This window comes from Elephas maximus, chromosome 2, assembly GCF_024166365.1.
Source record: "Elephas maximus indicus isolate mEleMax1 chromosome 2, mEleMax1 primary haplotype, whole genome shotgun sequence".
NCBI classification, from domain to species: Eukaryota; Metazoa; Chordata; class Mammalia; order Proboscidea; family Elephantidae; genus Elephas; species Elephas maximus.
The window spans coordinates 220,542,008-220,554,313 of record NC_064820.1 but is presented as its reverse complement, the minus strand read 5'-3'; the positions used below and the strand labels follow the sequence as shown (position 1 = coordinate 220,554,313).

The following is a 12,306-nucleotide window of genomic DNA, read 5'->3' as shown; positions in this document are numbered from 1 at the left end:
GAAAGTGCAGATCCTTAATTGGTTTTTTCTTGCCAAGGATCATCACCTGTCTGCAAGTTTCAGCGCCAACTAAATTGTTTTATTTGTTTGTATTCAGATCAGAACCAGCTGTGCTGGCATCAGTTTCAGAAACCCACAGCATATGCTGCATATTCTCAACAGCAAATTCGAATGCCAAGATGTCCCAGGCATATTGCAAGTACAAGCTGGAATCTATATTTCCTAAACATTGAGGCCAGCACAGGGTTGGAAACCAAAAAGATTCAGATCAACTGGTGTCCATCCCCACAGTAGGATCTGTACTTCGACAGCATGCGATATTACCATAATAGAACATCAGCATCTTTGACATTTCAATTTTAGCTGATGTTAAACAATTCAAGAAATGTTTTTAAGCAGCAGAGCAGCTAGAGGCAAGTGTTTGTTTACTGGTCTACCAGGTCCGGGGCTTGGTAGTTATTTGCCCAATAAGTGAATGCAGGAATAGCAAGATATGGCCCCTGGCCTCAGGGGGCTTACTGTCTGGTAGAGAGAGAGACACATACCTGGGAATTACAGCACTGTGTCCAAACCATGAAACCCCTCAGGCTCTTTCTCTCACGTGAGCATCTAGCTGGTGGCCAGGTCTCCTGTGTCCTTGGTCCCCTCCTCACAGCTGTGCTCAGCTTTCCATTTGCAACTACTGCCGTAACTGTTCAAATAAAAGTAATTATTATTATGTTTTGAGATCAGTATTATCCGTTATGAGGGGCAGTGGTGGTTCAGTGGTAGAATTCTTGCCTTCCATGCAGGATGCCAGGGTTTGATTTCTGGCCAACGTATCTCGTGCCCAACCACCACTCATATGTCCATAGAGACTTGTGAGTTGCCAGGATGCTGAACAGGTTTCAGCAGAGCTTCCAGACTAAGATGGACTGGGAAGAAAGGCCTGGGGATCTGCTTCCAAAAATCAGCCAGTGCAAACCCTCTGGATCACAATGGCCTGATCCACAACTGATCACGGGGATGGCACAGGACCAGCAGTGTTTTGTTCCAATGAGCACGCGGTCACCATGAGTTGGGGGCCAACTCCACAGTAGCTAACAACAACATATATATTTGTTGTTGTTGTTGTGGGTTGTCCAGTTGATTCCAACTCATAGCTACCCTATAGGACAGAGTAGAACTGCCCCAGAGGGTTTCCAAGGAGCGGCTGATGGATTTGAACTGCCAACCTTTAGGTTAGCAGTCGTAGCTTTTAACAGTGTGCTACTAGGGCTCCAACATGTATATAAGTATATATAAATATATATGTTTGTACATATATATACACACACATATGTGTATGTGTATGTGTGTGTGTGTGTGTGTGTATATATATATATATATATATACATGGAAACCCTGGTAGCACAGTGGTTTAAGTGTTACAGCTGCTAACCAAAACGTCGGCAGTTCAAATCCACCAGCTGCTCCTTGGAAGCTCTATGGGGCAGTTCTACCCTGTCCTATAGGGTCACTATGAGTCAGAATCGAATTGAGGGCAATGGGTTTGATTTTTTCCAACTCAAGGGCAATGGGTTTGATTTTTGTTTATATGTGTGTGTGTGTGTGTGTGTATATATATATATATGTATATATATACACACATACATATCTTGTAGTGATTAAGTGGTACAGCTGCTAACCAAAAAACCAGCAGTTGGAATCTACCAGGCACTCCTTGGAAGCTCTGTGGGGAAGTTCTACTCTGTCCTATAGGGTTGCTGTGAGTCAAAATTGACTTGACGACAACAGGTGTATGTTTATGTATGTGTGTATATATACATACATATATATATATATACACACATGACCATGTTGTCACAGCTCAAAGGTGCTGCTTGGCTTGGTGAATGGGGCCACAGAGAGTGGCTTGCCCTAAGCAGAGCACTGACTCGCTGTGGTACCCTGCCCCTCCCTGTGCCCAGCAGTCTGGGATGCACACCATACGTGGATAGGGCTAGGCCCCTGCAAACCTATCACAGGCCCTGGAGAAAATGTTACAGTATGTAACAGGTCAGCAACACTGCCATACTGAAGGAAGAATTCCATTGAGTCCATCTTTATCAGGCCTGGGGAAAATGGTAGCATCCAACCTACGATTTATAGTCAAGTGATTTCAAGATGAGGATTTATTTTATTTCCTTTATAATGAATTGCAGCCTTTTCCCATCTGCTCTTAGGCTGTGTGTCAGTCATATTTATGTGGCCTTGTTCCTGATACCAGAATGTCTTTTATCTGTCTGTAAGCGAGGATGCTTTTTCCTGCTTGATTCTTTTTTTCCATTCTCTGATAAATACATCCTTCACCACTTAAAATTTCTGCCCTTGCTCTTTATTACAGTGCAAACCCTTTTTAATCATTTTAAATGGAAAAATTACATCATGCAATATGAATGCACAAGATGATATCAGCAGCCCGATGTCTCTATCCCAAATATCCTTTTGATGTACCCTTCGGACCATATTTCTCCTGCTGGGAAAAGTGTGTCCTGCATTCTTACATCACAGATGAGCAACACAGTACCTTTATGTCCCAATCCCACTGGCTGAGAATTTAGCATGGCTCCTCTAAGGAGATCAGCTTCCGGGAAGGAGCTTGCCCCAGTTATGTTCCGTGGCTCTCTTGATCCTAGCTGGCTATTCTTCAGTGGTGGGAAGGAAAATACATTCTGCTTCATGCAGGTCCAGAAACCAGAGACGTGGGTACTGGGATGTTTTGCCATTTGTTATGTACATGGGTGTGCTCAGCCATGCCGTAGGACCCACCAAGCTCCAGCCCAAGGAGGGGACCACCTGGGAGGGACCCACAGAGGCTGCGCCGAAGCCAGGCCTGAAAGCAATGGTTTGCACAGCGATTAGGCATGAGAGCCTTGAGTCCAGGTCCCAATCCTTGCTGACCTTGGGCAAGTCACTCAGTCTCTTTGAGCTCCAGTTTCCTCATCTGTAGAATGGGCTACTCTTATGATTGCTGTGGGGATTAAATACACTAATGTATGCAAAGTGTTTAGGACACTACAGGGCAGAAAATCAGCTTTCAATGGATTTCAACTATTATAACACCACAGAAGACCACTCCAGCCCAGACAACACCACGGTCCCAAGCTTCTGCACAGCCAACATGGTGTTCCTGGAGGTAGTTGCCTTCCATTTGGCATTTCCTGGCTATAGGAAAGTGGCATACTTTTCTTGAACCTCTAGTTTTCAGCCCAAACAAATCATGACAAAAGTGTTCATGTACTGAGTTCATTCTCATAGTAACCCTGCACCACATTTTACAGATGAGGGCACTGAGGCACAGAGAGCTGAGTGAGTTGCCCAAGGTCCCATAAGTGACAGAGCCAGTATTCAACCAAGGCAGGGCCAACTCCAAAGCTGGTACTCCCAACTGCCATCTGCCACGCTTCCTGTCACTCCACCAGGTTAGGTCTGAGCCATACTGAGCCTCAGGCAAGCCCTTCGTCGTAGACCCTCCTGAGCCTTGTCCTTAGTGTGGTGGAGGGCCCAGGCTATGCACACAAATTTTCTGCACCACCCAACGATGACAGAAAAGGGCCCCAAACAACTGCCACCTGATCAGGCCCCTTGGTGCCTGTCGGGACCCATCTGCTTTCTTTATGACCCTGTTCCTCAGTCCTCTGCATGGCTTCAGGGTACTGCCCGGGCCACGGCTCCACTTGTCCCAGGCCTGCTGAGTCACTCTGCAGCTCCCCACTTTTCTTTGTGGTTTACAAACCGTTTGACTTTTTTGTCCTCCTGTGCTCAGTCTGTGTCCTCGCAACTGTGTTTGTTTCAATTTGCCTTTACCCTGGTAAGGAGACCACGTTCCTCCTAAAAGTTAAAGAATTATCTTCAGTTGTCTTCCAGGCCACATCCCACTCCCTTCCTCCTGTCCGGCTCTCCTGGAGAAGGGCGGAGCTGCCGCCAGCTCCTTCGCTCTGTGGTAGGGGCAGCCAGGGCAGAACAAGCTAGCAAAGGCCTTTCTTTCCTTTGAATCCTGGCTTTTTAGTTCAATCCCCTAGGACAAAACTAGTCACTGCTTGCGGCTGTCATAGGGAGTTGTACTAGTTTCCTGGAGCTGCTGTGACAAAATACCTCAAACTGGGTGGCTTATAAGAACAGAAATTTATTGTCTCACAGTTCTGGAGGCCAAAAGTCTGAATTTGGGTATCCATAGGGCCATGCTCTCTCTGAAGGCTCTAGGGGAAATCCTTTCTTGTCTCTTCTAGCTTCTGGTAGCCCCAGGCATTCCTTTGCTTAGAGCTACAGTTTAACTCCACCTCTACCTCCTCAGGGCCCTGGTGGCGCAGTAATTAAGCATTTAGCTGCTAACCAAAAGGTCAGTAGTTTGAATCCACCAGCCGCTCCTTGGAAACTAACCCTACGGGGCAGTTCTACTCTGTCCTATAGGGTCGCTGTGCTTCAGAATCGACTTGACAGCAACAGGCTTGGTTCTTGGTTTTCTGCCTCCTGGGTCACACGGTCGAATACCCTCTGTGTCTCTCCTCCTCTTTTATAAGGACACCGCTCAGGTTGGATTAGGACTCACCCTACTCCAGTATGGCCCCATGTTAACCTAACTGATAACATCTCCAAAGACCCTATTTCCAGACAAGATCACATTCCTAGGTAGTGATGGGTTTAGGAATTCAACCTCTGTTTTGGAGGCACACAGTTCAATCCATAACAGATGTTACCAAGATGAAGTGGACAAATAGGTATGAAGATGATTCATGAGGTGGAGATAGCGATGCTGTTCTGATGAAAAGTCTTGCCTTTTAGGAGCTTCTCTCTTTTTTTTTTTTCTGTTTACTTGTCGGTTTGGCCAGTGAGCGACCCAAGCCATTTTCTGGCTTTCCTAAACCCTAGACATTCTTGCTTTGAATTCATATTCAGTCTTCTAAAAACACCTTAGCACACCTTAAATGTTATTGTTTTAGCAGGAAAACAAGATTTGAGTTTTCTTTTGAAATTATTTGGCCATAAAAAAAAAAAGTGTAGCTCATTTAATTTGTAATCAACTCTAATTTCTCAGCCTCCACTGAGCAGGAGTCCCCAGATGGCACAACTGCTTAATGCACTCAGCTGCTAACCCAAAGGCTGGAGGTTCGAATCCACCCAGAAGCATTTCAGAAGAAAGGCCTGGTGACCTAATTCCAAAAAACCAGCCATTGAAAACCCAGTGGAGCACAGTTCTGCTCTGCCGCACATGGGGTCACCGTGAGTTGGAGTCAACTTAGTGGCGACAGGTTTTTGAGAATTCTTGCACAGGAGAAAATCAGTGAGAATTCTTGTGCAGGGAGAAAACTTATAAACCATTTGCAAATTTAATGAATTTTGTTGTGAATACTAAATTCAACAATTAATGAGGTTGACATGATAATTACATTTTACAGATGTTTAGTTAAACACTCATTGATTTTGAACTTACAGTTTTGTTCTCATGTTTGGAAGTTGATATATTCTGCTTAGAATTTTCTTATTTCCATAGACCCTTGAAATTTTCACCGACTTGATTCCTGGGTCTTCAGGGCTAAGGGGTAAAATAGTCTAGTGAGAGATTAACTCGATCATCCTTTGGGTTTTGAGTTTTCAGTCACGAATTTAGTCGCCATTATTCTAGTTTTTCACGCAGGAGAAACAGAAGGCCACTCTTGTCCCCTCGTTCTCTTCTGTACATGTTTATAAAGGAAAGGAGCGAGGGAGAAATTCCTAAGAGGCAATGCCAAGGTTTTGAATAATAGATACCAAGTGCTCTTTTGGCTGTTTGGTGAGGTCTGTTTATTTATACAGAATTACTCTCTCTATAGGAGGAAATTGACACGGAATATTTATTTTCAAACAACTGTAGGTATTTAAATTGAAGCATATGTTAGACTGTTAAATAAAAAATCCATATTTTTTCCTATTCCCAGGTCAGAGATGGAATTTTTTTTTTCAAGTTGCGATCTTTTGGTTACAATGTACATACTAAAACCATATGGTTTCTCATACCATTCTTTGTGTTTTTTTCTGGACATGCATATTAATGAAAAGTTGGAAGCAACAAAACTCGATTGAGAGCAGTTCGAATATGTTCCGAAAAAGCAAAGACTTCCATTGCAATGAACTACAAGCTGTTAATATATCTCAAATGGATTGCTAGACTAAAAATGACCCTTTTCCATAACATATTCAGAAAAGGCTGCCCTTTCTCACAATACTGTTGGGTGGATGAATTCGCAAACATATCCATTCCCATGTAGCCAAAGTGGAAACAAGGACTTAGGAGTTGGATGATTCATATAGGGAGCTAGTGGGAAGAGTTTAGAAAGAAAAAATGTATTATTTTTTTACAATGTATCTCTCCTCTGCAATAGTTACTAGTGAAAGTTACTTAAATCGTGTTATCACATCTATTGATATTTACCTGTAGTATAATAAAAGGCCATTTCTTTGCTAATAAGCAAGTTGTACTGCTTAAATGACTTCACTCAGCACATAGGCAGCACCGTAGCTTGCCTTTGGGAGGGAAGATCTGTCTCTCATGCATTTTTAAAGCTTCAATTCAACACAGCTTGGCTCTTCCTGGTACTCAGTGTTACTCTTGATATTTGCATACTTCTCTTCTTTTGGGAGCCATAAATCATCTTAAGGTGTTGTAACATAATTGCTGGAATGATGTGCCTGGCTTTTCTCTGAATTTAATAAAACGTAAAAGCCATATCTGTGTGCCAGTGGCGTCAGGACAATCCTGGCTGTGGACACCAGCTAGAGGAGAGCTCTTTGACCAAATCAGAGTCTCGTTTGACCCCCCAGGAGGACTTGCAATCTCTCATTGTTGCAGTTTTTCTTTTGGGAACCACTGCTTAACACAATTGGCATTGCACTGCAAGGGCAACGTGTGGATTTCCGTTACGATGCATTTGCCTAAATACTGGAAATGGGTGATCTGGTTTGAAAAAGAGCCAACTTTTTTCTAAACTTCCTCATTTTGAGTGGGTTAATTCTGTTCTAGGAAAAGTTTTGACAGAATCGCCCGCTGAGCGCCAGCAAAATGTTATGTTAGAAATAACGGTGTTTACTTCCATTCTCTATTTTTTTTTCCATAAACTTTTAAGGTTCATTTCCTAAATCTGACTTTTATTATTTTACTTGACCTAGCTAACATAAGTGCCATTAAGTCATTATTGCCATCCGTACAATGGCACTTTCTGCCTCCCAAAAATAGGAAAAAGTAGCCCTCCCACCCCCAAAACACCAGGTTGGCCTGGTTTTCTTTTGAGGAAGTCAGGAATGGAAGGAGCCAACCTGAACTTTGCCCCTAGAATTCTCCTGCATTCCGTAAAGGACTTGGATCTGTTAGTTGAACCTGGTAGTCCCCAGCAGCCACCATCTAAGGTCAGGTTCCCTAGATACAAAAGGGAAGAAACAAAATAGTTACCATTGAGTCGATTGACTCTAACTCATGGCGACCCCATGTGTTTCAGAGTGAAACTGTGCTCCATTGGGTTTTCAAGGCTGGGACCTTTTGAAGCAGGTCTTCAGGCCTTTCTTCTGAGGCATCTCTGGGTGGGTTCAAACCACCAACCTTTCAGTTAGTAGTGAAGTGGTTAACCGTTTAGGCCATTCAGGGACTCATCCCTAGATACAAAGATTGTGATGAGGATACTTGAGCAAGGGGTTAACTAAGGGTGTGTTCTCAGGAGAGAGGGAGTGAGGGAGCCAGATAGGGCAAAGGAAAAGGACAAGAACGCTTGTGACCTAAGCTACAGTCTTGCTTCAGCCTGATCCCACAGGGAGCTCTAGAGCGTGAATGATACCACAGAGTTGGTCCCGCCTGGCCTGAGGTACCCTGTGTCAGACTGTTTCTGGTTGTGGGTGAGGCAGTTCCTGCTCAGCCAAGGGCAGTTCTCCACAGAAGAGGGCAGCTATGGAGGAAGAGCAGCCAACATTCCCAGCAGCTGAGGGATATGAGCACTGAAAAAAGAAATGAAAACTAGTTGCGGTCGGATGGACCCTGACTCATGGCCAATCCCATGTGTGTCAGAGTAGAACTATGCTCCATAGAGTTCTCCATGGCTGATTTTTGTCAACATGCCTCTGGGTAGATTCAAACCTCCAACCTTTTGTTTAGTAGTCGAGCACTTGACCGTTTGCCCTACCCAGGACTCTAAGCGAGGGATGCGTGCACAGCCTGGAAAAGGGGGTCTGGGTGGGGCCCTGATAGCACCCGATTCCGTGAGTGCTAGAAGCATGCCCTCACCTCAGACCTGGTTCTCACTGGACTGTTTTTCTCCTTTCCTGGCCTCATAGGGAGTGGACAGATCCAGCTTTGGCAGTTCCTCCTAGAGCTTCTGTCAGACAGCTCAAACTCCAACTGTATCACCTGGGAGGGTACCAATGGCGAGTTCAAGATGACAGACCCCGATGAGGTTGCCCGGCGTTGGGGAGAACGGAAAAGCAAACCCAATATGAACTACGATAAGCTCAGCCGTGCCCTCCGTTACTACTATGACAAAAACATCATGACCAAAGTCCATGGGAAGCGCTATGCCTACAAGTTTGACTTCCACGGAATCGCCCAGGCCCTCCAGCCCCACCCTCCAGAATCTTCTCTGTACAAGTACCCTTCAGACCTCCCTTACATGGGCTCCTATCATGCCCACCCACAGAAGATGAACTTTGTGGCTGCCCACCCCCCAGCTCTACCAGTGACATCTTCTAGTTTTTTTGCTGCCCCAAATCCCTACTGGAATTCACCAACTGGAGGCATATACCCTAACACTCGGCTCCCAGCCAGCCATATGCCTTCTCACCTGGGCACCTACTATTAGAGACCTAGTCGAGGCCTTCCCAACAGCATACAATCGCCAATGAACTGCCAGAAACTCTTTTGGAGAACATGAATCAAAGTGCCTCAAAAGGAATGGAAAAGGTTGACTGGGCCTGGGTAAGGACACCAGGGAAGAAATCCCAAAGACTCTTAGAAGGTAGGAATTACTAAAGTATTACTACAGAAATAAAGAGAAGGCTAAAAATGTAATGTATATGGACATACACTCTGTGCACCAAGCTTATAAAAGACATTGTAAGTAGAAGCAAGACGTCATAAGGAAAAAGTGCCAAAGAAACCGGTCTTAAGACGTGTATAAACTTCAGAGTAGCATTTGGAATCCTGCTAAGGCAAACTGGATTCAACTAAAGCAATAGAGATAACACAGTTCTGACTTAACATACCATTTATAATGTCATTTTTAAGGAAAACTACCTGTATTTAAAAATTGGAACATATCAGAAAAAAAAAGAGACTATGGCTTATCACAGGATGTTGATATGGAACTCTTTGGCACTTGCTGTGTTGGTTGAAATCAGATTCTTTCCATTTGATGGAGAGCTCTCAGCTCTCTCAAACTGTGAAGATGACCCAAAGTTTCCAACTCCTTTACAGTATTAGAGGAACTGTGAGCCAGATGGTGGGACTCAGAAAGTGGATGGAGAACGGGTGTGGAAATGTAGATGAAGGCTGGAGGAAGAGGAAGAGGAGAAAACAGAGGAGGAGGCAGCAAGGACTGGGAAAGAAACTTCTCAAGCAGTGAAGACTGGACTTAGGACAATATGGGACTGTGGAGAATGAGTTACGGAGATGTAGGGTTTAATGCAGTCAGTGTTATACCAAACTCAGTGTTAAAGGACACAGTGTCATGGTGGAAGGGGAAGTAGTAGAATTCAGAAACAAAAATATGCATCTCTTTCTTTGTGTGTTAAAAGAAAATTTTAACTGGAATTGTCTGATATTTAAAAGAAACATTCAGGACCTTATCATTACGTGGGGGCTTTGTTCTCCACCAGGGTAAGGTAAGCGGCGGCCATCTCGGCTACCACAATCAGAAATCACACAGGCATTTGGGTGAGGCGGGCTCCAGTTTTCCTTTTTGAGTCGCGAACGCTGTGCGTTTGTCAGAATGAAGTATACAAGTCAATGTGTTTTTTTTTCCTTTTTATATAATAATTATATAACTTATGCATTTATACACTACGAGTTGATCTCGGCCAACCAAAGACATACCACAAAAGAGACAATCAGTGATATAATGTGGCCTTGAATTTAAACTCTGTATGCTTAATGTTTACAATATGAAATTATTAGTTCTTAGGATGCAGAATGTATGTAATAAAATAAGCTTGGCCTAGCATGGCAAATCAGATCTACCCAGGAGTCTGCATTTGCACTTTTATAGTGACTCAAGTTGCCTAATAGAACCTTGTCCTGAATGTTGTGGCTTTGTGTTATAATTTTACTTTGTGATTCTCTCTCAAATAGGATGCTTGGTACCCAACCAGTGTTGGCCTCGCCAGGCCCTTCGTGCTCACTATCTCATTTCTAGCACTTTCTGGAACAGAGGACCAAAAGTTTCACTTTGGCGTTATGCCTAGAATGGAACCACGACCACCAGTTGCCGTCACGTTGACTCAGCCCGTGACGACGCAGTGTGTGTCAGAGTAAAACTGAGTTCCATAAGTTTCAATAGCTGATTTTTTTTTTGGAAGTAGATCACCAGGCCTTTCTTCTGAGGTACTTCTGGGCAGACTCAAAGCTCCAACTTGGTTAGCAGCAAAAATGGTTAACAACTTTTTGGTGTTAACTATTCGCACCACTCAGGAACCCCCAAGAATGGAAATAGGCCCCAAAACTGAGGTCAGGTTGTAATTGAGAAATTCAAGACTAGTAGCAAATCACAAATCACCCTTAATTCCTGCAATGATTGTAAAATATTTGCTGAGCAGAGGACAGCTATTGCTCTAAAGGCAATCTACATTATTACTGGCAAATAAAGTGTCATGGATAGCTGAAATTTCTTACTTTAAAGAAACAAGGGACAGTTTCTAGACTTGCCTCTTGGTTTTTCCTTCAGAGGATCTCATCAGGTAAACTGTTGCCTTAATCTTCCCGCAGCAGAATTTGGGTACCATGACGTGTGATGTACCAGCCTGGAGCCTGACAAGTATCAGCGCCCCCTCGCAGACACGTGTGTTTCTATGACCTAAATTCAGTTTCCCTTCACATCCTTTCTCTTTACAACATGTCACAAATGCTGCCAACCTTGGCCTAGCAAACCAGACTGAACCCATTGCTGCAGCATCAATTCAGACTCATAGCGACCCTATAGGACAGGGTAGCACTGCCCTGTAGGGTTTCCAAGGCTGTAAATCCTTACAGAAGCAGACAGCCACATTTTTCTCCCACGGAGCAGCTGGTGGGTTTGAACCACTGACCTTTCAGTTAGTAGCTGAGCACTTTAACCTCTGTACCACCAGGGCTCCTATCCTTGGCCCAAGGAAGGTAATTCTAGAGATCTAATTCAAGGTACCCGTAGGGGAGAGCAAGCCTAAGCAACTTAGCCTGACTCAGATTCTGAACTGGCCGATTTTATACTTGTTTCGAGGAGCTGGTGACTCAGTTGTTAAAGCACTCAGCTGTGAATTGAAACGTTGATGTTTGGAACCCACCAGCTCCTGCGTGAGGGAAAGATGTGGCAGTCTGCTTCTGTAAGAATTTATAGTCTTGGAAACCCTATGGGGCAGTTCTACCCTGTCCTATAGGGTCACTATGAATTTAAATGGACTGGATGGCAATTTTGGCGGGAGGGGAGTGGTATAGCTGTTTCAGGGCTTGCTTGTTTTATACATTGTAATCCTTTTTGCTATAATTAAATGAAGTTGCCAAACCTCTGTGCTATGGATATTTTGGCAAAGGTTTTTAAAGTTGGCAGGATCCGATTACCAAAGCTTCAGACACTCCACATTACCGGGATTGAAAGGAGCCCTACCATTATTCATTCTGCAGCAGCCTGGGAAAAGACCTCCAAGTGCCTGTATCTCCTTAAAAAAAATAAATGAAATAAAAGCTGGCAGCTAGGGTGACCCAAATTGTTCTAATAGGAAAGGTCAGTCTTTTTTTTTCGGAATGTAAAGAAAAGGCATACCTACATTCTGCATATAAATATAAATTCCTATTCTTTCAAGATTGCATCATGAACAAAATAATAAAAACAAGGCATGATTATCATATTCAGTTTTTACAGATGTCTTCAGTTAGGTGCCCCCGCCAACTCGCCTGAACCCAGGTTCTTAGCAAGCTGTATGACACACATCAGCAACTGGGATCTTTTTGGATAACATGATAATGTTGAGTTCCTCAAATAAATAATCCTTAAACTCTACCTTAAAATAACATCAACTCCTGCTGTCATAATCTAATTCCAAGTCACTCTCCAGTTCGTTCTCAGCATGCCAAGCCTCCCT

The 12,306-nt window shown here is 43.8% G+C and overlaps 1 protein-coding gene across 1 annotated transcript in view; it reads left to right on the top strand.

Moving 5' to 3' along the window:
- Nucleotides 1–11,943, top strand: part of ERG (ETS transcription factor ERG) — a 155,851-nt gene extending 143,908 nt beyond the window's left edge. Inside the window, exon 10 of the mRNA XM_049874842.1 lies at nt 8,317–11,943. Coding sequence (XP_049730799.1) covers nt 8,317–8,837 — 521 coding nt within the window. The 3' untranslated portion in view covers nt 8,838–11,943. The remainder of the gene's footprint in view (nt 1–8,316) is intronic.
- The last annotated feature ends 363 nt before the right edge of the window (nt 11,944–12,306 follow it).